Below are 26,905 nucleotides of genomic sequence, written 5' to 3' on the forward strand. Positions count from 1 at the left end.
CGTGGGGGGGGGGTTGTCACATGATCACCATTTGCAACCTTCCCAGACGTCAATGGAGGAAGCTGAAATTGCTTAACAACCAAATGATTCAATTGGCGAGAGTGATTAATTTACTGACTTTGGCAATCAAGCGCAACTCAAAACTGCTTCATTTACCGACAGAGAATTCCATTCCAATTTTGGTCATTAAAAATCTGCATTTCTATAAACCCTTGAAGGAGAGATCCATTAGTTTCTGCAGCATCCCCTTTGAAGTTCACGGATAATACACCTTAAACGTGTGCAGTACTTTGTTAATTTAACAACCAAGAAGGAAATTTACTGATGAATACATTAAGGAACATGTAACAAGTATGGATCAACTTTATTGCGTAATCACAGATAACTTACAGTATGTTATTCTGTTCACTTTTGAAAGATTTAGAAGGCACATCCAAGCATACATTCTTTAAAAATGCTTCCATAGATTTAAGATAACATTTTCATTTTTTTACTATATACAGATCAACAGAAATTTTAGTCAACTGTTACAGAAGATAGATCCATGAAGTGTTCAGAAAATTATTTTGTTTTAGAGCAAATCTATAAACCTGAAGTATAAAGTTAACATTCAAACAATAGATTTTTGAGCTTAAAAATAACAAGTGTGTGCATCTGAAATAGTGTATTTTTGAATATGACATTTTGCTGGCACTTAATTTATAAAAAATAGTTTCCATGATTTTGGTATCCCATTTTTATAAATTAAATCTTCCTGTTTGAATACAATATACAGTGCCATATATGTTAATGGAATTTAGAATATTAAAAAACTATTTCATGTTAGGTTCATTCCCTGGTCTTAACATTCTGGAATATAGATTTTAGGAAGAATTTGATGAACACCTCTGAAGCAGTAACGTATGGCAGGTATCACAAACTCGTACGGGCTTTGGATATGATGGAAGTGCAAGTTCGTTGCCTGAACAGGTGTTACAAAAGATGTGGCCACAGTTTCGACAATGGTGCTGCAAATACAGAAAAGATTAGTACTACTAATATCTTAAAATATTAACTTAGATTTAACATAAACCAAAATGATTTCAAAAATAGCTCCAGCTCTGAAAAATTTGCATGGTAATCCCATAAAAACAATGGAACTAGAAAATTTTCAAGTGCTGCTTTGGTCATCCTCTGTTCAATGTAGGCCTCCAAATAAAATATTCTGGGAACATAAACTGGAAATGGACCACCTCCAGAATGTCCCCACATACATGTTAAATTAGAATATTCCAGGAATGCTTTTATCCCTTTCAATCTTCTAAATAAACATGTTAGTTCTCTCAATGTCATCTGGGACACCATCCCGTCTTCCTGCTCACACTGGATATGTTCAAAAGACCTAAGAATCTGGCTTTTTCCCAAGCCTTTGATTAGAGTGGGTGTCAAGTCCTGCATGCTTGTCTTCTGTTTTATGTCATTTGAATGTGTATTTTTGATAGTTTGCCACCAATAGATGTAGAATTGGTCATCCTTGTAAATTTCATCAAATACATCTATTTGTCTTCATAGGACTTTGCTTTTAGTCCTCTGATAATCCTCATTGCACTTTTTGAACCTGTTCCAGTTCTCTGAAGCTTTAAGTGGGGAATTCAGGGGGATATAGTACTGGGCTCTGACCAGTGCACAAGAAACGTGCTGCTGATTTCTCTGGACTGTGAAACAGAAGAAACTTGGATTGAATTGAAGTCAAAGGGACATTTCAGGATCAAAAAAGGAATGTGAGGTGTCCTTGCTAAAGGCCTAGATAAAGAGCCATATGTTTTAAGTCCCTTCAAAATTTCAAGGTGGGGAACTGTTCAAAATTTTAGGAGAATGTTATTCCAGAGGACAGGTACTGCTATAGAGAAAGTATGTTTCTATAGTCCTGGAACTGAGAGTGAAACAACCTTGCTGGATTGAGTTGTATCGGAACACCCACCACTACTTGGTCTTGGTTGGAATGAGTTGGAGATAGCTTCTCTCCATCCAATCCCACAAAGACTCCAGGCATTAGGACAGAACTATTTGGCTGACCCAGAGTCAAAAGATATAACTGGGTTTCATCAAGAGGATTAAGACAGCTCCTGGAAAGTAGCAACGAACTATCTGTTTGTACCTCTTACCCATTCTATCGATTCAATCATCCAGGTCATGGTTGTCCCAAATGTGCTTTCCAAAAAGCAACTTTGACTTTTTTTTCCTCCCTTGAAAATGTTTCACTTCTCATCCAAGAAACTGCTGCTTGGATGAGAAGCAAAACGTTTAAAACAAAAACAAAAACCAAGAAAGCCTAGTTGTCTTTTGGAAGGCATCTTTAGGATTCTTACTCATTCTATTTTATCAGTGGAGAAAAGCAATGATAAAAAATAACTCCTGTCACGGAGCCTGGTATTACCTTTCTTCTTGAAATGGAGAACTCTTTCTCACACTGCTTACAGTTGGTTGCTTCATCATCTTTTAGCCATGCATGGCCCTAATGTTTAAAAATATTAGCTTAATTGAATTTATATAGGCTTATAACAAAAGAAAAAGATCTAGGCAAACTTTTGAAAGTTTCTGTAAATTAATTACACATCTAACTCCCCAAATAGACTTATATCAACCCTTAGCTATACATTAGAACAAGCCCAATTGAATGTTGGGCAATTTGCTTCAAAATAAACATGCACAGGATTGTGTTGCACATTGGGAAAGAATATACAGACAACTACATGCCAGAAATTGGTTGACTGACCCATAAATAAATATTTAAAGAACAGAAGATATTAAGATGTTACGTCAATACTTTTCTAGTTTTACTATTTTGTCCATGATATTCCCTATGCCACACACTGATAAAGGGAAAGATGTTAATAAAACGAGTTACCATTTTTTAAATGAACCTAAATGTATTACTGAATCAACAGTACCTTTAATGCTTTATTTACTTCTTTAATATCTTCCATCTTAAGTTTTGATCTGAAAAAAAAAAAAGAATCTAGTGATATTTTTAGTTGCCTGATATTAACCACTACAACGTTTCTTCCCATTAAAATATTGACTCGCCTAAAGAAACATCACTGCTACTGATACAGCACAGGTAAAATTCAAATAAGGAGTTCACAAGTCAGATCCTTCCTTTATTATATTACACTAACTTTTTGACACAATAAAGTATCTACCAGGAACAATTCCAAGTCCAACAGACAAAAGCCCAATAACAATCACCAATCGCAGCTGCATTTTCTTTATTAATAATACATTAACTTCAAAACAACATTTAGGCCATTTCATACTTCAATTACAGCCAGAGCATCACTCACTAAATTTACTGATTTGTTACAATAGGTCTCTCTCCTGGTGATTCTAGGGTTATCAGATTACTGGTGACCTTAGTCTCAAGCTGCTGCTTGAAATGGTACCACTTTGCAGCAAGATCCACCCTGTTGAGGTGGGTCTCTGGTAACAATCCATTACTCAGAAGGGAGGAGGCTAAACGCCATGGCTCTTTTTCTCTCTGGCCTTTCCCTGGAGACAATTCGGTTCCATTGGCAAAAATCTTTCAGAAATTATCATGAAAGGCTTTGGAATAGTAAGGCAATGTTGCCAGAACTGTTTATGTGATCTTAATTAACTTTTTATTTTGTGAATACTTTAATTGTACCTAATAACTGTTGACCAAACAGTTGCAAGATATGGTGGTACAATTAATTAATTAATTAATGACACAAATTATTGAAATATACTTACTGGCTTAGATGAAGCCCCATTTCTTGAAGGGCTTGTTCTTGTTCTTCACATATCTTTTCTAGCTGTTGCTTCTCTTCCTGCAGTTTTCGCAATTCCTACGCACGCACGCACACATACACACACAGACAAATGAAATGGACTACACTACAACTCTATTAATTAGTTTCCCCACTTTTCCTATTTTAAATGAAGTCTTTTATAAAACCTACTGAAGTTAAAAATAAAGATAATCTCTCTCACTTATGAATTGATATATTTTACTGGAAAGCCTATTCTATGCTCCTATAGCAGTAATGAAAGACTAGTGGTTTCTATCATGAAAACTCAAATAGGCCAAAGAACCTGTAAGTAGATAGGCCTATTGTACTAGCCACAAAAGGTCACAAATGCAATACAACTTTTTAAAACATGAAGCTATTTATCATCTAGTATTTTTTTAAACTTGGCAACTTTTTTTATATTTCAGCTTTCAGAATTTCCCAATAAATGTGTTGAGTGAGGAATTCTGGGAGCAAATGTCCACACATCTTAAAAGTTGAGATTCAGAAACACTGGCTCAGAGTGATTGATCCTTCCCCAAATTACATTGTAATTAGCAAATGTCCTATAAAACATTAAAAGTGAGAGGATGGAATGAAAGGAATGGAGTGATGTAATCTATTGACCTTCAACGTAATCCTGCTATACCTCTCTTAGAAAAATCCCCCCTGCTTTTTTCACTCCAGGGCAGAACATTTTCTCTCTTCATGAAATATCTTGCTGGCTTAAGCATCCCACCATCTCCAAAACACTGTGATTTCCCATTTCAGTTCTCCCATCCTTTTGATCTCTCTTGTTCTCTTTTTTTATTGCACATCCCTTTACTCTGCTTGGGGCTAGAAGGGGGAGGCAGCGATTCCCTTATGAGTAAGCAAACAAAGACCATCATTTCTAGGTAGAAAGTAATCCAGCTACTATGAAATCATAAACCTAACCTACCCTCTCTCTCTTGAAAGAAACTAAATCATGACGTGCCTTACTTTTTTCAAACCTTCTACTTGCTGCAGTTCAGCTTTCAGCAAAGCTGTCGTGTCTTTCTCATGGTGTAACTCTCGCTGCAGATTCTGTCGCTGTTCTTTCTCAGATTTTAACTCTCTTTCAATAACTGAACTGTGCAAATTAAAAGAAAGAAGCACAATGAAGTTAGAAACAAAACCTATTTTCAAAAAGAATTTACCTTATTAGCATTATGGAATAATTTTGAAAAATGGCAGGAATTTGTACTTTTCCTGAGGTAAAAAAAAGAACTTTTTTTGGGGGGGAGGGGGTCTGTGAAAATAGCCAGTAAGATCCAGATAGCTATTTCAAGCATGTTCAAGAGCTTGTCCAGAGAGATTCTGGCTTTCATTTTGGTTCAAAAGCATACCCTCAAAACCCTTTTTAAAATTGCTTCTAGAATTTTCATTTATCATGCAACTTTGAATCAAAATCCAAAATCTCTTCTTACTTCTTGAATACATGGTGTGGAATCAGGAACCAGAATTGATTTACAAGTTTTACCTATCTGAAAAATCCTCTGAAAATTACTTTTGAGACTGACTATCCCCCCCCCCCCCAAAATTAATATTTTTAAAACTAATGGTTACATTACCATAATCTCCAAATAGATGTAGGAAACACTAAATTTCTTAGGTTTAAACATAGCGATAAGATTGCTAGAAATGATATTTCCCAAAAAATCATTGCTCATACCTCAGAACAGAGACTTGGCAATGTAACAAGAAGAACCACATTATCAAACAAAAGGATTGCTAAGTGAAGGAAAGAGGAAAAATTTTGGGGTGATGATTTGCAAACCTGTTGCCCTATTACAGGTAGTCTTTAATTTATGATAATTTGTTTAATGAGAGTTTGGAATTACGACAGCCAGGGAACGGGTGTTTGCAAAGTACTGCTGTCAAAAAAACATTGTACCACCACCCTGAGGTCACATGATTGTAATCTGAATGTCAGTTGTCAAGCATTCCACAATCGTGTGATTGCCATTTGCAATCTTCTCTGCCAACTTCCCCTGAAAGTCAATGGGGAATACAGCAGGGAAGACTGTAAGATGCTGCCTGCTTGCTGCAGAGCTGAGATTCCCTCCTAGCAGGTAGCTTTTTAAGAGTGAAAGGGCTGTCTGCCACATGCCTGGAGGAAATCTTAGCTCTGCATGGAGCAGAGATTCCCCCCTGCCCCGTAAGCAGCCCTTTTGAGAGTGAAAGGGCTGTTTGCTGAGAGGAGCAAACAGTCTGGTGGGCTGCGCTAATGGAGAGCAGATCCCTAAGATCTGAGCTCCATTCCTGCAGCTCTTTGGAGGAGTTCCACTGCACAAGGAGGGGAGGAGAACTTCTCTGAAGGGCTACAAGAACTGAGCTCAGACCTTTAAGATCTGAGCTCCGGTCCTGCCATCCTTCAGAGGATTTCACTTTTGCGTTTGGAGGGGACCTGAACTTGACAGGCAGTTCTTCTGCTCTGTCTGCTTAACCTGGGAGACTGCTTAATGACCACAATCTGGACTGCCGGGATTACAGTCACTGAGCGAAGCAAACGTGTGGGTGTCTCATTTAATGACTGCCTCACTTAGTGACTCAGTTTCTGGTTCCAATTGTGTAAGTTGAAGACTACTTGTAGCTTCAGTGACAAAAGTATTAACTCTACTGGTTCCAGTTTAAGAAAGTAAGTACCCAATCTTTGGAGAATACAATTTAAGGAAGTGAAGTCCCCCCCCCCCCAACTCTTGGAACACCTCCTATTGAAGCTGCCCTATGGTAGCACATGCATAAGCCTCTATTAGGTGGGCACTGCTAGAGCAGAGATTCCTTCTTATCAGGAGTACTTATCCCTGTGGGTGGAAGAACACTTCTGCTGTCTAATTGATTTTGTGAACCATTAATTGTAAACAGAATGTGTTTCTTCTATTCAAAAGAATACGAACATAAGGGTAAGCTAAGGTTATATAAAATAACAGTACCAGTTGTTATCCAGTTGGAGTAGTTGCTGCTTCAGAGCCTCAATTTTGCTCCCCAATTCTTGTTTCAATTTGACATTTTTCTCTTCTGCAAGCTTCTTGGCCTTGTCTGCATGCTGCAGTCTAAAGTACAAAAAAGAGATATACTGTACCAACCTGGTTGTGAATGTTATTTTTTGTACCACATCAAAAGGACAAGTTTAAAGAAAAGGCCATTTCATGTCTCATCATGGAAAAGTGTTATTCTTGATGGGAAGAAGTTTCCAGGAAAAAACACCAAACAAATTGATATATGACTCTGATAATCTTTATTTGAGATGAACCTTTGGGTTCTACCATACTAAAATCCTGAGGTGGTCTGCCAGGAGCTTCTAAATAGGCCAACAGTAGCTTCAAGAAACTACTAGGGAGTGCAGAAGAAAAGAACTCACCACAACAGTTCCTATCATAAAATGTTATGATTAATTACAGTAACCCACCCCCAGTTCTATATAAATGCCTTGGTTGAAAACAGATATAACATTGAATAAATGTTTATAAGATATGGATATGGTTCTGATTCAGCCCTGTCTCAGTTTCTTGTCCCAGTGCTGATCACTGATTCATCCTCCTTTGACCCCTTTTCCCTTCTCTTCCATGTATCAATCTTCATCATATCAAATTAAGATTTTGGCCTCTCCAGTTTCATTTGTGCATTCTGATCTATGAAATTCTGTATCATTACAATATAGAGACTAGTCTGCCTAAAATACTTCTCCATTACCCATTCCATTTGACAGGGAAGCAAGTAGGACAATAGGCCTTTCCAGGTTTTCTTCTTGTCAGAATATGCCTTACAAGACTCTCCAAGACTTTGTGGAAAAAATCCACAAAGGTCAAGGGTCAAGAAGCACTGTGAAAAACTGGCATTCATGCTTCACTAGAAAACAACCTGTCTGAATTCTGATATGCAGAACACTGCAAAACTGCTAAGGTCACACCTTGACCAGATATGTGGAAGAAATCACCTGTCCTCCAATTGTTTCACAGAAGACATCATTTGATCTGTTTTGCCTTCAAAGGATGATATTGCTTCTTTTTTCTGTTGTAAAGAACTCTCTGCACTCTGGAGCAAAAACAAATTCAATCAGGTCACTTTAAATTAATAACTTCTTATAGCTTGGAGAGCTGTAACAGTTCAGAAAGATCCTTTTTCACATCTCTTTTCATATTCCTGTCTCTTCAAAGGTTCTCTTAATTCTAATATAGCAGAGTTTATAAACCTGATGGCAAAAACCAGGGAACTGCCTTAGCTGCAGTACTTCAAAAGAAAAAAAAGGGAATTAATCCAATACACCTACATTTATACCCAGATTGTAGCAATAAAAATAACTTTATGTTTGTAGTGCAGAAATGAGTGCTTAATTGATGGCTGAAGGACATACTTGTCTTTGTTTGCTTGGCAAAAGGTCTGAAGTGGGTGGAACTTTAATTTATATCACAGGGCTACCTGATAAATATGAGTGGAGTATTCCTTGAGGGGAAGTTTAAAAAACTTTTTTAAAAAAACCCCTCCATTTAGCTTTTTAAGACCGACAGTAGGAATTTGTGCTTCCTTCTAGCAAATGGCAGAAAGCCACAATATCACGTGTTTGCGATTGCTAGGAGCTTTGGGACTGCATGCTTGTTTGGCTACCTTATTCCAGAGCCTTTGGCCATCTGCTGCCTTTTCAAGTATTCTATTTAAAACAGTACCTGAAAAGAAAATAGTGCATAAAAGCTTCTAGTAATGTCTTAGCTAGATGAGTGATGGATGTTGAATAGGGCATCCCCACATTAAGCTTCTAAATCATTCCCCAAATCAAGAATAAGGATCTAATTCTTGCAATTTTCATCTTTTCCAGTCAGAAAAACAATGAAGTTAGGAAAACACACATTTGCTCCCTTTTGCTTCTGTCATGAGAATATCACAATTAAAAAAAACTGGGGAACTGAACAATTATTTGCTTTTCAGCTATGTGTGAAGAACCTCCTTGTTTGCCAACAGAAGACATCATACAGGTGAGATTGAAGACCAGGTTAGATACAATGATCCTGGTTTCATAATCTTTAGTTTATGAAACTAGAAATGAATTCTTGGCCTGAATGCTTTCTCTTACCTCTCACATGACCATATATTAACAAGTCATAATTCCTTGGTATTTCCATGAAAAAGAATTCTAGCACAAAATCCAGAGTTATCCTAACTTAATATCTTTATTAGTAAATTGATCTTAAGCCAGAGTTCCCTATTTGGAATATAACAATTAGGATCTCTAAGTTAAAATTAGCAATGGAAGTGAAGATGAGATGAGACAGAAAAGAATATGCACATTTTCAGCTTCATAAATAAGAGTGAATATTGTATCAAACTTGATCAAACAGACCAGACACTTTAATTCCTGAATTTTAGGACTATTTGTGGCCATAGCAAAGAGACTCTTGAATACCTGAGATTTATTGAACATCTGCAAATTGATAGCTTTAACTTCCTCCAACTGCTGGCGAAGAGCAACCAAGGTATCTTGTTTTTCATGTGTATCTTTCTCTAGAAGTTTCATGGCAATTTCCATCTCTGTTTTCATTGCAATCTGAAGCTCCAATTCTTTTTCCAACTCCTTAAAATTACAATACAAGCTGCATACATAAAACACTTCATGTACATCTTGAAAGCTCAATGTATTATTTAGGGCAGCCTTCTCAATTTTATGCCCTCCTGGACTGCTGAATTGGCCTACCTTTTATAGCTCAAGGCAATCAGGGAAGGAGATTTTACACTAAATAAATAAAAGGATCTTTTATATTTACTAGTTACATAGTACATTTCCTCCCAAATTGTTTTGGCTAGGATCCAAAGTGATTTATATGCATATTTGGACTTTTCAACTCTTTCTAGTACCTCCCAGGCATAATTGGTTATGTTCAAACAACAACATATATTCCAGAGACAAGCAAAAATAATGACCTCTGCCTAAAGGGACATAAGAATTTTTGAACCTTTACTAATATATTCCTGCAACCAACTGGAAAATCTACTCTTACATTCAGTCCTAATAAAAAAGCCAGGTTTACACAAGTCCATTTTTTGCTTCATTACATCAATCAATATTTGTAAATGATCATTATTTTATATGCAGATATATTTATTATATATTTTTATTATATAAAAATAAATTTAAAAGGGAAGTCTAAGGACTATTTAACATTTCCACTGCCATTTGTTAAATTATAAGCTCTCACCATTCGAATTCTTTTCTCCTCTTTTAATTGCTTCCAGACATCACTGTACATTTCATCTAGGCCTTGTCGTGATTGTTTATAAGTTTCCAGTTCCACTTTGGTGTCCAGTTTAGTTACCTAGATTAAAAAGTGGATGAATAATCTACTAATAGAGTGAAGACTCAATGTTTCTATTAGAGAAATCAGAGGTGAGATTATCAACGGATACTGCAATCAACAAGTTATTTTATACATGTGAACAATATGAGCAACAAAATGCTAAAGACTCAAAGACACTGATTTATGTTAATTTATGAAACTGTTGAAGTTAGCTGGGGAAACAAAGCAAAATACTCATTTCCATCCATTCATTTTCCTGGGAAAATGTCAAAGAAAGTTGATTTCTGCAAGAGGGAACTGGGAAGCCCATTTTTATAGGAGCTGTTATGCATTTCAGTATGTACAGAAGAACTATGGATGAGGAAAGTAGCTGGAAATTAAACCTTTCAATGTATACTTAATGGTATTAGTTTTAATGAGATGTATTTATTTGTTAGATTTATATCTTGCCTTTCTTTCAAGAACTTAAGGTAATTTACATGGAGAATGCTCTTTACTTTGTCCCCATAATAATTAATCTATGAAATAGGTTGGGCTAAAAGAGTGTGACTAGTGTGCCCCAAAGAGATACCATGGCTAGAGGTGATCTTTGGTCTCTCCAGTCTTAGTCCAACATTTTAAGCATGCCATCATTGGATACAGGATTGCCCTTCTTCAATTTACAGAAGGAAACAAGGAGCTATCCATCTGGAGATAGCTCAATAATTATCTTCACTTCCTCCATCCTCTATGGCACTTGGCTCTCTAATTGCTCAAATAACACGGGACATTCCAATGGGGCTTTTAATGGAAGGGAAAGTCAGTGAAGAGTCCATTCTTTTCAGTCAGATGTGCAGAGCATATGAATTGAAAGCATCGTCATCGTCTTTCTCTTCTTATCAAAGGAATAACTGAGCACAAACTTGTGTCTAACTTACTACTACTTTATCAAAATGAGGATTATCTTGTTGCAGGTCACGTATATAGGTGTACCTTTTTCTGCCCTAAGAGATTTTACATATGTATGTTCTGTGCATTTTTTATGTTAGAAAGAAAAAACAGATAATAAAAATAAATAAGCAAACAATAAGCAAACAATTAAGTATAGTCTTAGGAGATTATGTAGGCTTTTCATTATCTGACCTCAGCATACTTTTCACTGCGTTCACGAATTAATTCATTTTCCTGTTTCAGGTCCTGTTGTTCTCCCTGAAGAGCTTTGATTCGATCTGTTGCTGCTGACAGCTGGCCAAAAGATGGTAGAGGGAGAGTGATTAAAAAATGAGAAAAGTGCCTTTCCCCAAACAAAACATTCATATATTATCCTGCTGTTCATAAAACTCTGCTACTCAGTAGTGCCTCAAATGAAGATCTGACAAGACCGCATTTCAAGATTTAACTGAGTAATTATGTTCCTGTTCCAAAATAGGAACTAATTACTATTACGCTTTTTCATAAAGCACAATTATTTATTTATTTATTGGTTCGATTTATATGTCACCCTTCTCCGGAGACTCAGGGCGGCTTACAATGTGTTAAGCAATAGCCTTCATACTTTCGTATATACCTGCTTAGTAGGGCTCCCCCCCCCCAAGTGGTGTTCTTTTTTATACAAAGTCAGCTTATTGCCCCCACAATCCAGGTCCTCATTTTACCTACCTCGGAAGGATGGAAGGCTGATTCAGATGACAACAAGAACTTATTCTGCTCTTAATAATCACTTAATAAGATAGGTTTATAACTTAATGACCTGAACTTTTTAAACACAAAGTATATGTTTTCTAAAAAGCCTGATGGACCTATATAGCTTGTTATAAAAGTAGCTTCCTACTGTTGCTGTACCTAAAAGTTACAATCGGTCTACAAGTTGCAATATGTTACTTTCTTTATTTGTATCCTGTCTTTATTCTCTAGGTTTTTTCAGATACATGCCTGAGCTATTTAATTTAAAAAGTAATTGAAAATATGTCACAGTGTCCACAAACCTCTTCCTGGAGCTTGGAATTCGTTTTCTCTAAGCACTCTATCTTGCTCTGAAGATCTCCAACAGTGCAACTATAATGAAAGAGACTGAGTAGCTGTATAATAATTCTAACCATTTCATCCCAAATAGAAAAATATGTTTCTCAAAACAATTAGGGTCCCCAAACTAATAAAATGGTGTAATCCAAGGCAAAATTTGGGGATCTAACTAGAGGTAAGGGGAAGAAGGATATAAGATCTAGAGATACTAAAATTCAGAATAGTAAGAGAAAAAGCAAGCTTTTCTAAGTAGTACAACATCCTTTATGTAAGAATTGTGGTCTTCATATGAGGGTGGGGGGAATAAAGTATTAACCAACAAACTATACCTTAAATGTCGATTAAGTTCTTCTACATAATGTTTCTGGTCAAGCACAGCAGTAATTCCTTCATCTCTAACATTAAAAGAAAGTTCATTGTCTTTTCAAAACAGCCAACTCTTTCAAGTGCTATGTTTATATTTAGAATGGTTGTTGCATAAGAAGATATATATTCATTGTACATGCTACAAGTACAAATCCTGAACACCATAATAAGTAGGTATATTAATTTATTTTTATCCCGCCCTTTATTATTTTTATAAACAATTCAAGGCACTGAACATACCTAACAGTCATTTCTCCGCTTATTTTCTTCACAACAATACTGTGAGGTGAGTTGGGCTGAGAGTGAGTGACTGGTTCAAAGTTGCCCAACTGACTTTCATGCCTAAGGCATTAATTAATGCCTAATTTACTGCATTTTAAAGGTTTTTCCTTTTTTAATTTCTATTCTGGTTTCAATTTTTCTCTTTCTAAGATAATTAGGGAAGTTTAGACTTAGCTCATCTCTGATAGTTTTCTGCTACACAATTTTGAAAAGTAAAAACTTAACTATACATACCCTTTGTCATTATCAATGCACTGTGTATCCTTAAGGTACAGAGAAAAATCAATCACTGCTACCTGACAAGAAAGATAAATTTCATTAAATTATATTGTCTCTCTAATACAATTCACTGTGATGTACTTTTCATACCATTTTCACATTCAAGGGAATTAAATGCAAGGGGATTCAGGCCATTAACATAGTCCATTGATTGTCATTGTTCCAAGATGAGCTCAAATGCTTGTTTTCCTGATATAGTACTTTGGAAAACACCAGTGTCCAGTGCAAAGAGCCATGCAAACAGAAAGGCTGGTAACAATCATAGAGCACACCAGCTAGCTAAGCAGAACTGCTCCAAAGAAGGAAAACATGACATGACCAATGACACTCACTACAATCAAGCAAGAAAAAGGGTCAATAAATTGCATAAATGAACTCTGCAGGAGGAAGAGGATGAGCACAAGATCCAAAATGTGGCCACCTACTGTATTTTTCGGTGTATAAGATGCACCGGTGTATAAGACAGACCTACCTTTTTTGGTGAGGAAAAGAAGAAAAAGAAATCTCCCTCTGCCTCTGAGCAATTTTGCCTCTTTGCAGCAAACAGCCTGCTTTACTTTCATTTTCATTTTCACCATAGCTTGATTAGCACAAGGAAAAAAAAAATATGCTCCAGCAATTTACCTCTTTGTAGCAAGCAGCAGAGCCCTGCACAAAACAGCCGAGAGCAAATCAGCTGAGAGTTGGGAGGCTGATCCAATCAACTTGTGCTAATTAGCTTATGCTGAAGCTGAAAGGAGCTGTTTTTTCTTGCTGTTTGCTTGCAAGGAGGTAACTACTGCGAGGCAGAGGCCAAAGGGTGGGGGCCAGTGGATGGGCGGGGCTACATTCGTTGTATAAGACGCACCTAAATTTTTACCCCCTTTTAGGGGGGGAAAAGGTACATCTTATACTCTGAAAAATACGGTAATTTGCATAGATTCAAACTATTGCTATTTATTATTCGTGGTTTTATGTTGGGACAGAACTTAAATAAGCCAGTTGTAAATGAATTATTACATTTTCACAATCATCTAAAACAATATGAATTCAGCCTGATTATCCTTGGTTCAGGCCTACAATTGTCACTTGAGACTTAGTTTACAGGAGACCATTTTCACCTGAGAATCCAAGTCTTCGCCTTTTAAACAGAGATTTGCATCAATGACATTTAGTCCCACTAAAAGGCCCACAATCACAGCTCCTTCTTCTTCCATCATCAAGGCATCAGGCTCGTAATATTCACTAGGAAAGGAAAATATAATGATTTAGAGAGGAATATTTTACTGGTCATCACAGTGGAAGATTCACTTGACGATAATTCAAAAGGTTTTTTTTTTTCTTCTAAACCAAATGCCTCTTATCCAATTAATATTCTGAATATAAACATTGGGCTGGATTTAGCCCAAATGGAAGAGTTTCTTCTTTTGCCAGAAGTTTTAGTTGCAACAACACTTTTCTGTCTGCATAAGAGTGATAGGGAGAGGGAATAGCCTGTTCCTATTTTTCACTTGGCAGGACTGATCCAAACTGATTTCTAGATCTAATTTAACTCTTTCTCTTTCTGCGCAGTAATAAATGTTCTTCTTGAAGAAAAATCCAAAGTACCTCAAGAGACACTTGTGGTCCAAGAGTACTTTCAAGTAGTCTGCCAGTTTCTTTTGCATCACGGCAAGATAAAGCCAAGCTCTGCCTCTTCCGATTGGAGTCCTACAACCCCACAGGAAAATCATTGATTAAATGTCAAATCGCTCAGCATAGAAAAGGAATGAGAAACAAAATATTGCCAGGTTAAATATGAATAATTGCTAAAAATATAAACCATTTCCCACAGAAGATAATTTGTCAGAAGACCTTAAAATATTTAAAGTCTGTCCATTTTTAACTTAATACTTTTTCTTTAGTTTGAATAATTATGCCACTCTATCATTAGTATTAATACTTTACACAGATGATTTTGAAAGACAATAAAAATACAGGTTAGTAGTTTTAGTCTAAATAATATTCTGAATTCTTGTGAAAAAATTTTTGCTTTTAACTGATGATCAGCAAAGACCATCTGATTATTACTACTAACAGTATTAAAAAGATAAAAAGCATGCATTCTTTTAAACAATTCCAATTAAAGAACTATATTATCTGTGTCTACTCACTTTAATTCTGGCAGATTTCTGACACTTGTTGCTAAATCTGATGCCTCTGGACAAAGTTTCTCCACTAATTCTAAAGGCCCAAAAAATGATTTGTTCTGCCCAATAAAACTCTTCTTAGCTAGATAAAGGTAGAATGGAAGGAAAAACATATTATTCTACTTCAATTCATATAATGCAGATATTTACAGATGCAACCTAATTGGACTGTACTTTTAGACAAACACTAAAAAAAGTCGTGATATATTCTGAGTGGATACATCAGACTGTCCTATATTTTAAAGGAATTTAATATACAAGTAACATACTTGGAATGTCTATTTTCATATATGCCTTAATATAACTTTTGTTTCCCTAATGCACAGAATTAGGCAAATATGTCAAGCTATGCAGTCAGGTTTAAATATGTTTTTTTTCTTTTTTCCATTGCTTCTATGCATTTTCTCATGGTTCAATTATAGGAATTTAACTACACCATTCTAGGTAAGTTCTGCAAATATCTGGTGGCTATTTCGGTTGAATGGGGACAGCTAAATAATAAAAAAAGCCTGGTGTCCTTCAAATATTCTTAACCAATAAAAATAAAGTGAACAAATAAGAAAAATATTATGCTTTCAACCATACAAACATAAAATCAGATTTGAAGCAAACTCACCTTTAAGTCCATGCTTGAGACAATGTTCTAAAACAATAAAGAACTGCTGCAGAGGAGGGAAGTCAGAATCAAGAGTCCTCCCCAAACTCAAAGCTGACTGGATTAAGATTTTAATGCTCAATTTCATCATATTCACAAGATTGGAACGCTCTTCCATTGTGTGGGATCTGGCTGCTAAACACATATAGACAAGCAGACGTGTGTATAAGAAAGCAAAGTCTTGTAATAGATCTGTAGGCTTATTTTGAAAATGTGAATCCACACAAATAAGCATTTTCCTGTCATGCTAAAAAAAAAAAAAACACCCCAGCACCTGGAATTACATACATAAGGTACTATTCATAAAAAAGCCCACAGACTGCAAGTATTTTTAGTTCCTGTTTATGCAGCAAAAATGCATAACAATAATGGACTCTAAATCAATATGGTAAAACGTACCCAGGTACATGTGTGCAATGCATACCCAAATGTGAACAATAAGAACTATGTCACTATCATTAAGTTTCGGTATCTAGTGCAACAATCCTTAAAAGCGCACAGGTACATTTGTTCCACTCTCCCCAGAAGGATGCTTGCAGTGCAACATTTTAATCCCATTTCATGTTCCCTACAGGAATGGCCATCATGGTTGCTTATAAACACGAGAGAGAAGAAATCTTTGTAAGCATGTTAGTACGAAAAACAGTCGTGGCTATAGAATATAGTCAAAGTTACAGAAGAAACCCCCATGATTCATTCTCGGCCTTATTCAGACGTTACAGCGAGTAAGCAAGCATTGCAATTTCCTCCGAAAATCGGGAGCAGAAGCAGTTTTCCATAGCAAAGAAGGCAGAGTCATGGGCCTCCTCGTGCATGGGTTTTCTCCAGGGTCTCACACTTACAGACGTACAACGGGCTACTCAGTCCTGAAAACCTTCCCCGGCGGCGAATCCCCGTCTCCACCTCCCGGAGTGGATCACGTGTATACTCCAGCCTTCCCACAGGCAAAACTGTCATTTCCTTCCACCTCCCCCACCCCAACTGGCTTCTCACCTGCACCTACTTTACCGGAGCAACACTCCCCACCCCCTCCACGTTCAAAGAGAGGCCTCTCATTGGACAAAACACACCGCCTCTCTTATACCCTTTCAGCGAGCCAATTACAACTCTGCATCAACCATTCCAAGGGCCCGGATTGGCCATGCTCTCTCGTTTGCCTTCTTATGTTTTGACAGGGGAGAAAAATGTTCACATTCTCACCCCCCCCACCCCCAAACTCGCTTCTCATTGGACACAGAGGCAAATTGGCTCAATAAACACCCGAGCCATTATAAACAAGAAAGCGGAGGCGCCATTTTAGTTGTTCCTGCTTCTGGGGGTTGTCGCTTTTTAGGCTTTCTCCCCACGCGACCGCTGGGGGCGGGTGGTGCAATAAGCGGCGGGCTTTAGCTTCTATTCCCATTAAGAGTCGCTTCCCTTTTCCTGGGAAAACGGAACGTTTTAAAATCCATTTTCTAAATGGAGTTCAGTTCTGCTTCCCCAATTTTAAGGATCTCGGAATCACAGAGTTGGAAGGGGCCATTCTGTGCCACCTCCTGCTCAATACAAAGTAAAGCATATCTGACGGACCTCTCGCCGGCCTCTACTTAAGACAGGCTGGGAGGAGAGTCCCCCCTCCTTCCCCTAGACTAGTGGGACTTCGCTCCATTATTTGCGCTGTGTCTTGCAGGATTGCTTATACTCCCCCACTCCTTTTTCTGAAAATGAACCATCTCTCTAGCTAGGTTAGCATGCTGGCTGGGGAATTCTGGGAGTTGAAGTCCATATGTTTTAAAGTTGCCAATTTTTTTTTAAAAAAACCTGATTTAATACAACATAAGTACCCTGAGCAGCCTAAATTAAAGCACTTCACAAGCACTATTCGTTTCACAAGCACGACTCATGGGCGAATGTGACCACCTGGACTACAATAATAGCCGTAAGACATCGTAGACAGAACCTACGGTGGCAATGATGTTTTGATTTTTGCCTATAATCTGTGGCTGGGATACAGCTATCGATTTATTTTTCCTGCCAGACTGTATAGCCAGATTGATAACATGAGTGAGAAGTACCATTTCTGTCAGTTATATGATGCACCAAGTGTATTGGTACGCATGTGGATTGTGCAGTGGACAAACTGAAAGGTGAGCAGAAATCAGAAATTTGATTTTAGAAGCTTGCAAGCTTTTTGAAATTGTTAAAAGTCTTATCTTTAAAAGCCTATCTGTTAAAAGCCTATCTATAAAAGGTCATATGTTACTTTTAAAACTTTAAATAAAATACATAAAACCTCTAAAACAGACGTGATGGATGTGCAGGGAGATGATCCGTTTTTCCAGGAGGAATCTGAATATATACTTCAGATTTAATCCTAAAAATATTTGTAGCATGATGTTATGCTAAATCGTCACTTTAATATAGTTTATTCTAGAGTATGGGTGTAGTTGCTGCTTTGTTTAGAAGCAATTTTCATTGCTGGAGTTTATGCATCATTGTGCACAGCATATCAATCTTAATGTATTAAAACTTGCTGAGTATTTTCTTAAAATGTGGCTGATTATAAAGTAATGACTCAGTCTTTTAAACCATATTCTCCACCAAGAACCTATTTCAGAGAGGTTACTATCAATTTTAAAAAATATGAATTTGAGATGTAGTATATATTTTTTGCATATCTTGTTTTCTCTTACTTGAAAACATTTTTCTATTTCTGATAAATGTGAAGTTCTTTGAATACAATACTATTTGGTGAAAATAAACTCTTCCTGATAATTTTTTCTTTTCTTTTGCCTTTTAGTCAATCTTGATTCTAGCTATCTGCAGTTTACTTGGGAAGATTTTTTGGGAAGCGGTTTTCTATTGTATGCTTCCTAGGTCTGAGAAAGAGTGATTGGCCCAAGGATACCCAGCTGACTTTGTGCATAAGGCAGGACTTGGACTCCTTTTTAGCTTGGTATCTTAAACCACTATACCAAACTGGTTCTTCAAGACAAAACATTCTAATTAGTTAGTCTAATAATGTATGTTATATGAACCCAGCTTGGGGGGAAGGGAATTAGCTTATAACTTAATGTCTCATTCAAACCCAGAACATTGGCTTAACTGAATAAACTATGATTTAGCTACCATTGTTAATACGAATTTTCCCCAAATCCATAAATCAGTTAATGCAAGATATCCTGCAAATTTAGACATAAGAACAATACCAAAATAAGGTATTAGTGTAATCCTATACATTCAACTGCATATTTGCTAAAGTATAAATACAATAATCTGTTGTTCAATATTTCCTATTATTGGAAAGCATAATTATAAAATAGGATGAAGTGATAAAGGATTAAATTATAAATAGGAAAGTAGCAATGTTTAGAAGAAAATTATTGAAAGAATATTTTTTTCTGACTGAAGTATGAAGAATAAAACATTTTAGTTGTATTATATTTTTATCTCAAAGTAAATTTTTTGAATTGAAATTAAAGAATTATGATTCCCTTGATAAAGTTGAATTTATTAATATATTTACATTTTTTCTCAAACCCTTGATGTGCTTTTTTTCTTATTATAAAAAAAGTACATTACTTTTCATTGGGATGACAACTTTATAGTTTAATGTTCCAGGAATTAGGATATGCTTCATACATATGCACTTAAAATCATTAATACCCATTAAATCTTGGTAAGTACTAGTACTTCTGAAATACTCTATTGTATACTACTTTAATTCTCAGATTCTGATGAATATATGTATATGAATTTACATTCCATTCAACTGATTTCTCTGCATCATTAACATGCTTTATTTCTGCCACATAATTTATACATGGAATTAATTCATTCTACTCATGCCTTTAGGACTAGAAATATATTTATATAATCATTTCACTAGAAAATTTGCATTGATAGGACAATACTAAAATTCTTGTAGGTAATCAGTTTTATCAAATTTATTTTTGAAGTTAATTATTGTTAACACATTATTTATTGTGAAGCAAATAAACCTTTTTTTTTCTTCCAATCAAACACATCAGATTCTTAGGACTGCCACAAGTCCCTGCAATATTCTTGGCAAAGATTTTCAGAATTGCTTTGCCATAATCTCCTTCCTAGGGCTGAGAGAAAGTGACTGGCTTCAACCAGATGGTTTCATGCCTTGGGCAGGACTAAAACTCATGGTCTCTTGGTTTCTATCCAGTTGCCTTAATTACTACACCAACTGTCTCTAAATAATGCTTACATGGGAGTCTTAATAAACACAATGTATCTTCCTCCATGAAAGTAGAAATCTAAGACTGAGCACTTTTGACCAGACTGCTATTTTTCCAGATGGAGAGATTAGGGCTGTGCAGCAATATACATTTGAAGGAGAATTTGATTTGAAAATGTGTGGGGGTGTTCATGTTGCACCCAACACCTTTTAAAGAAGCTGTACCTTTTCCTAGGGTCCCTGGGATTTATCCCATGAAAGTTGTATTTGACTTAAGGAGGCTGACATACTCTAAAACAGGGGTGTCAAACTCGCGGCCCCTGGCCGGATGGCGTCATGTGCTAGCTCCACCCCCGCCTGGTTTAGCGAAGTGGGAAAAAGTCCCGATATGTCATGTGACGCTGCGAGTTTGACACCCCTGCTGTAAATAATCCCTTTGAATCTGAATCACTGCACAATCTAATGATTATATCCTAAAGTGCAGGGCCTAAGCTAAACCATATCTTCTTAAGCACCAGGTTTTGTCTCTCCCATTAGTAACTCATACTTTATTCCTTTTCAGTTTATTTAAGTTTGTATATTAAAAATTTCTCTTTGGAAATGTACTGTGATATGTAAGCCTAGACACAATGTAATTTACAACATACATTTCCCAGCGTTATTTATAATTTGATAGGCTTCAACATTTAGCAAATAAATATAAATTGCCAATTTATACACAGAAGTGTTTTCTTTTGGTATTTTAATTCAAGTAGAACTGTACTATAGAATTGTACTGTCATATAAAGAAAACAAGCCCAAGTCATGTTATGGGGGGGGGGGAAGATGAGTATAAAACAGAGAATCCCTACCTTTTTGTCCAGCATTCAAGGATCAATTCACAATAAGCTGTATTAGAAATATCTAGAAATAACTAGAAATGTTTTCTAGAATTTGCCACTGAATCTATTTTTATAGATTCGACCTTCAACATGTGAAGATCATTTCCAGGCATGTGCAGAAAACTTAACAAAATGAAGACAGGATACAAGGAAAAGCTCCAGATCCAAGGAAAAATGACTCCCAAAGCCAAGACCTGGGCATTTCTTCTAGAAACTGCATTTCTCTAGAATACATTCTTAGTCGGACCCTGAAAGTCAACTCGCCCTGAAAGTTTTCTTTACCCCAGCCCCTCCTCTACGGTGAGAAAAGCCACTTACTCGCTTTACACCCCACACCACCATTACCAAAGACAAGCAATAAACATAGCCATACTTTGTTTTGCTGGGCTGTCATTGCTGAGTGGTTTGGGAATGAGTCCTACCGAGGCTGCAGACTTCAGAGCGTTTCCGTAGCTCACTGCTAAGTTTTCCGAGGCTTTCTTGGCCAGGGAGAAGATGGGAGCAGACCAGCTGGCATCTGGGCCCCCCTTCTCTTTGCCATCGCTTTTCAGCTCAGAGGCGCTGGGGATCTGGGCGCGATCAACGACTTCAAAATCTTCTCTCGATCCAGCCGCAAGTTCCTCGCCGCTCTGCCCGTCTTCGGCCATCTTTCCTTGGGTCATATGACACCCGTCACAGCCAGGAGCCCCAGGACTTCTTCCGGCAGTGGCGCTGCGAGTTGGCGGCCGAAACTCGGTAAACAGAAGCAAAACCCCAAGAAGCTCCTTGAATGAAAGTTTACGTAATTGCCCTGCATTGCTATCTCCCTGCCGTTGATCTACTCTGGGTGGCCTCTCCCCGATTGCCGGACTCTTTTTATCAGTTTAAAAAAAAAACAAAAAAAAAACCCTCGGAAGAAATCTCACTTGTGTTTAATGAGGTTTATTTCCCAGTAGGTTTCCTGGGAGACCGTCTCCGTTTCCATCGAAACTGGTGGGAGTTTGGTGTCCTCCCTACACACACCGCTTTTCTTATTACCGCCCCCGCCGCCGCCTTTGACTAAAACCCAGCAGAACGATCAGTTTGTATCAACATAACATTGGTGTCAAAACAAACCATAACTCCCTTTGAAAGCCCAAATGAAAGAAATGGGCCCGAATACCTTTCCTTAGTGATGACGTGTTATGGAGGGAAGGGGGGGGGAGAACCGTCCGAAATAATACATTTTGATTTCACGTGCAAATATTTTACTGTTTTATATTTTGTTGGAAGGAAAAAGAAGCCTTTCCCTTTAAGGATTGTTGGCAGGCACAGCTTTCCCTTCCTGAATTCAAAACTCCCTGCTGGGAGATTACTTCCAAATGATTGGAGGTCAGCTGCTTGAGAGCAGAATTAGTTTATTGTTTATAGGAAGGCAGGCAAGAAACAAATACAAACACAGCGTTCCCAGGCTAGCCCTTTTGAGCTGTATGAAAAACCCTTTTTTATATCCTAAAAGGTCTTTTGATTTTTCTATGTGACCCTTTAAAGTCTTTTGAAATTCTTTTGATTTGGCATGTGAATCCTTTGATTTGTGTGTGTGATTGTTTTATGGTGTTTAAATCCTGCTTTTTTGTGATTGGGTTCTTCCGTCCTGGATCTGGCAAATAAGTAATTGTTTTATAGTCCAATTTCTGTTTTTCCTAGCCCTTTGTAGTTGTTCGTTCCCTATAATTAATCAGTTTGTTATGACTGTTTTAGTGAATATCTCCTTTTCTCATGTGTTTAATATTCTAATTACTTTGGCATGATTTCTTTTCCTTTTTGGGTGTTTGCTTTCTTCTGTGTCCCATACCTGTTTGGATGTTGCAGGCTCCTGTAATTTTGTCCTTCCTTTGTTGTGGCAAATAGGGTGGCTTCAGCTTCTTAATGGCCTATTGACAAAGGTGGGGGCTGAAACTCTGCCTAAGTTTCTGCTTATTTTCTTTTAGAAGAATTTTCCTGCTCTTTTAATATTTTTTGAGTTTCTTTTCCTTTTTCTAGGAGAAGAGCGAATCATATCTTCCAACAATTTTGCATGGTGATCCGTGTAACCTTTCTTCTAAAAGCGCCTACATTATGAGTCATCTAAATGAAAGATTGAGCCCGTGCCTTGTTCTAACTGCAGTAAGGTTCTCTTTCTCTTCTTAAGATGTTTACCAAACAAGAATCCTGGGCGTGGGGAACTTCCTTTAAATCTTCTAGGCTGGTTTGTGTAACAGGTAATACCATCAGTTGCAGAATGAAGTTTCGCTGCCATCTAATGGAACAATGTGGTAAATGATGAATCTGTTGATTCAAATGTTTTTAGAGAGCAATTAATTGGTTATAATCCCAGGGCTGGAGAACTTTAGAAGGGAGATGAAGTGCATATGAAGCACCTCTTTCGAAGATCTTTCATAGGGAAGAAGTACGTTTCATATCCTTTTATTTTTGTGAGTAGTAAGTCAGGCTGTACTTTGGACAATTAGAACATATGATTCAGATCTCATTTAAGCTATTTCTTAAAGTATCCCATCTCACTATAATTATTCAGCATTCAGTCAATTTAGATTGGACTTGACATTTTTGTCTACCTATCAAGTGTTTCCCAAGGACCTGGACGAGGCAGATGTTGTTAAATGTTGTTAAAGGTACTGTTGCAGGATGTAAGCTATTCCAAGTAAAGCTGCCTTTTGCAGTTGATTGATGGTGATTTTGTCAATGCCGATGGTGTTCAAGTGGTGTGTATTTATGATTGGTAAATAACTAATCCTATAGCTCATCAATAGATTTCCAGCCACACCTAAGGAATAGCAGAGATGCTGGGCTCATATGAGCTCAGATATATATTCTGAATTATTTTTGAAGTGTCTGTGACTGGTGGTTTCTGGCAGTCAGGTTTCTTGCTTGTCAACATTTATTGTCGGATCTTTAACTTTAGCTTCAAGGAAGTTTTGTCTCAGTATCAGGAATTCAATATTATTCTAATGAGTTAAAATTAGCCCAGAAACAGGTGCAATGAAATAGGAAGTTATCTTTCAATTATATCAAATAAACAGAGAAGATACTAGTGGACATAGGTAACAATCAGTTGCTTTTTTAGAGTAGAAGAGTAATACTTACTGAATTTGACCAAAGGGTTATCCAATCAAGCCCCACAGGACCCAACTGAATGCTAATAAAAAGACTACAGTTGGAAGTTTGATACCGACTTGTATTTATATGCATGCTCTTTTTGATGTACAGTAATAACTGCATCTCCTTTCAATTTTATTAATTTTTTTAAAAATATATCAAGTTGCCTACCATATCACCTATGGAAAAAACTCTTTCCATAACATAAGATACACTATATGGAGAAATGTTTCCTACTGTTATTCTTTACCTGGTTTTTATTCTTCAACATTCTCCAGCCAGTCCTTTTTAGATGGATTAAGCTATAATCCCCAGAATTCCTTGTCTATATGCTTAACTATGCATTTTGACTGGGAATTCTGGGAGGAGGAATTGGATATATTTGAAAAACAGGAGATTAGGCCAGGCAATTTCAGTTCTTTGCCATGTTCTGTAATTGTATGAGGGATTGGGCAGAACATAAGACTTTCCATTAGATGTCACTGTAGTAGTTACCTATTCAATTTAGAGTCTCTTCTCATAGTATTTTACATAATACTGATTTCTTCTTAAGTCCTCAAACAATATATCTGAATAACATCATTTTGAAAAATTAATGCCTTCATTGAAATAAAAGTGTATTTAAAGATAAATTTTATTATAGTATTAAAAGTATTAATACTATACCTTTAATAAATGTAATATACGTTTACATTTTTACAGCAGAAAACAACACTGTAAAAATAGAGACTCCATCAATTCCCCCCCTCTTGCTGTATACAAATGACAACACTTTCTTATTCCACTTCCAAATCATACTATCAGAATGAAAAAAGAAAATATTAATTTACAGAAAAATAACTCTTAAAGAGATTAATAGAAGCACAACTTTATGCTTAGGTATCCTTCCAACTTCTACATATTTGCTGCAAAATGAGCATGTTAAAAAAATTGGTGCTTTGCTGTGTTATGTAGTGATTATCCCAGAACATGCTATCATACAAAATCTCTCTTCTTTCAGCATTTAATCTTCCTGAGTTTATGACACTTCTCTCAAGCAAGTTATTTGCAGAACTGCTTCTCCCTGAGGATATCAGCCCATCCTTCTAGATTAGAGAGAGTGGATACACTCCAGGTCCCCCTCCCTTAAAAGTTGCCATCTGATGGGACCTCGGTGTCATGCCTTTTTGGTGGCCACCCCAATCCTTTGGATTAGCCTCTCATCAAAGATCAGAGGGACTCCTATGGGGTGAAATCTACTTACCTTCCCTACCAGTTTAGAAGTGCACACTCTGCACGTGTGTGCTTGCTCTGCTCATGTGCGTGTGCGTGTGCGCACCACATGTGCATTTTGGACCCTCTGCATGTGCAAAGCCTGGTTACTTCCTGGTTAAAACCAGGAAGTAATGACGACCGGGCGGGTGGGCGGAGCCTCACGCTGCTGCCGCTGCCAGTTTGACCGAACTGGTCCAAACCGATAGCATTTCACCCCTGGACTCCTACCCTTTTAGACTTCCAGAGGGTTATGAAGACCTGGCTCTTTCCTCAAACATTGGGCTAGGATGGGGTGTGTGTGTGTTGAGCTGTGAATCCTGGCTCCATGGCTCTGGAACCAGTTTTTTCTTCCCCTTGTCTCTGAAAGTTCGATGGCCTTTAAAAGGGGCTTAAAGACCTTTTTATTTGATTAGAGGATTAGTGTAGGGCTTGGTTATTCCATCTTATTTCTCATTAATCTTGACATAACCTAGATTCATACCTGTTTTAATTTAATGATGGATGTATACTTTCTCAATTGTATTGTAGGGCATTGTTGTAAACATATATGATAGTTGCATTTGGCTTGCTTTCAGGTTAGTATTTGTTTATTGGTTTGGCTGATAAGTTATGATCTAATTTTATTGGATGAATTTTCTAATTATTGTGTTTTTCTGATTTGTGCCATGGTAAAAGAATAATATCAAATAATAATAATTGTAATAAGCAGCTTGGGTGCAATCTGAAAACAATTCGAGCGCCACTTGAACACCATTGGCATTGACAAAAATTACCATTGGTCAATAGCAAAAGCTAGCTGTACTTGGAACAGCCTGCAAGGATACTTTAACAGTATCAAAGAGCAACATTTACCTATCTCAGGTCCTTGACAAGGAGTCAATAGGGGAATAAAAATGCCAGATCCAGTCTAAACATCTGGCTGACCGTGCAACGAAAAATAATAAGATGGGGCATATGAATCTATAATAGTTGGATAGAACATAGTATCCTTAGGAATTGATCGCTTAATCATCAAGGTTCAAAAATCATCAGGTTGTACCACTCTGTGCAAAAATAAATAGTATTCAAAGTGAACAGGATTATAGTATTAAATGGAAGAAACACAGCCACACAGCCACATACATCCAACAGAAAAAATTACAATATAGAATCCCATGCAGCATTGATCCATTTCTTAAGGAACACCAGATTGAATCCAGACTATGTTAGTCAAGTTTTTTTCCTGTTGAAGTTAATATTGCTAAATCTTAAAGAATAGACTGTCTTGTCATTAATTTCAGTTGACTTAAATGTAGTCAAACCATTGTACCGGTATGTTGTATTTGTGTGTTTGTACATGTTTTCTGTCTGCCATTGATTCACAGTATTAATTTTAGGAATCACAATTTTGTCTGGCTTCTTAAAAACTACATTGAAACATTCGATCATTTCCTTCAACTGAAGACAAACATTTGTTTCCAACTGGTTCTATATATCTAAGTTATTTTTCCAATAACTTGTTTGCAGATTTTTTCCACTCATCACATTTTACATGTGGGGAGGGGGGGGCAAATAGAGGATCGAGTGCTGAAGATTATAGATGCCTATAGAATGGACTATATTCTATATCAGCAGTTATGACAC

At 36.9% G+C, this 26,905-nt stretch overlaps 1 protein-coding gene across 5 annotated transcripts; it reads right to left on the bottom strand.

Moving 5' to 3' along the window:
* Window positions 1-345: 345 nt before the first annotated feature.
* On the bottom strand, window positions 346-21,642 carry RUFY1 (RUN and FYVE domain containing 1). Of its 5 annotated transcripts, none has more exons than XM_070937255.1 (18): window positions 21,288-21,642; window positions 15,809-15,979; window positions 15,157-15,274; window positions 14,612-14,713; window positions 14,125-14,248; window positions 12,980-13,041; window positions 12,427-12,492; window positions 12,061-12,130; window positions 11,219-11,320; window positions 9,998-10,114; window positions 9,208-9,375; window positions 7,747-7,844; window positions 6,743-6,862; window positions 4,770-4,899; window positions 3,751-3,845; window positions 2,931-2,979; window positions 2,417-2,494; window positions 346-1,007 (listed from the first exon to the last, which is right to left on the bottom strand). In XM_070937255.1, exons 1-18 carry the CDS (start codon window positions 21,574-21,576, stop codon window positions 864-866), a joined length of 2,103 nt encoding a protein of 700 aa, XP_070793356.1. In that variant the 5' UTR covers window positions 21,577-21,642; the 3' UTR covers window positions 346-863. The 5 variants fall into 5 exon arrangements, with proteins under 5 accessions (XP_070793356.1, XP_070793355.1, XP_070793358.1 ...); XM_070937254.1 differs by having other exon boundaries at window positions 15,809-15,982; XM_070937257.1 differs by having other exon boundaries at window positions 15,809-15,982; window positions 21,337-21,388.
* Between the last annotated feature and the right edge of the window lie 5,263 nt (window positions 21,643-26,905).

Source organism: Pituophis catenifer, unplaced genomic scaffold (genome assembly GCF_029215685.1).
Source record: "Pituophis catenifer annectens isolate HBS135680 unplaced genomic scaffold, rPitCat1.0.hap2 SCAF_2, whole genome shotgun sequence".
NCBI lineage: Eukaryota > Metazoa > Chordata > Lepidosauria > Squamata > Colubridae > Pituophis > Pituophis catenifer.

Bases quoted from the DNA above. Each gene is read 5' to 3' on its own strand.
- RUFY1 (XM_070937254.1), bottom strand. From the start codon at position 21,576: ATGACCCAAGGAAAGATGGCCGAAGACGGGCAGAGCGGCGAGGAACTT. The intron at 6,863-7,746 runs GTGATTTCTTCC...TTTGTACTTTAG, and splicing joins GTGAAACAATTGGAGGACAG to ACTGCAGCATGCAGACAAGG. The intron at 2,980-3,750 runs GTAAGTATATTT...TTTTTTTTTCAG, and splicing joins ATGGGGCTTCATCTAAGCCA to ATCAAAACTTAAGATGGAAG.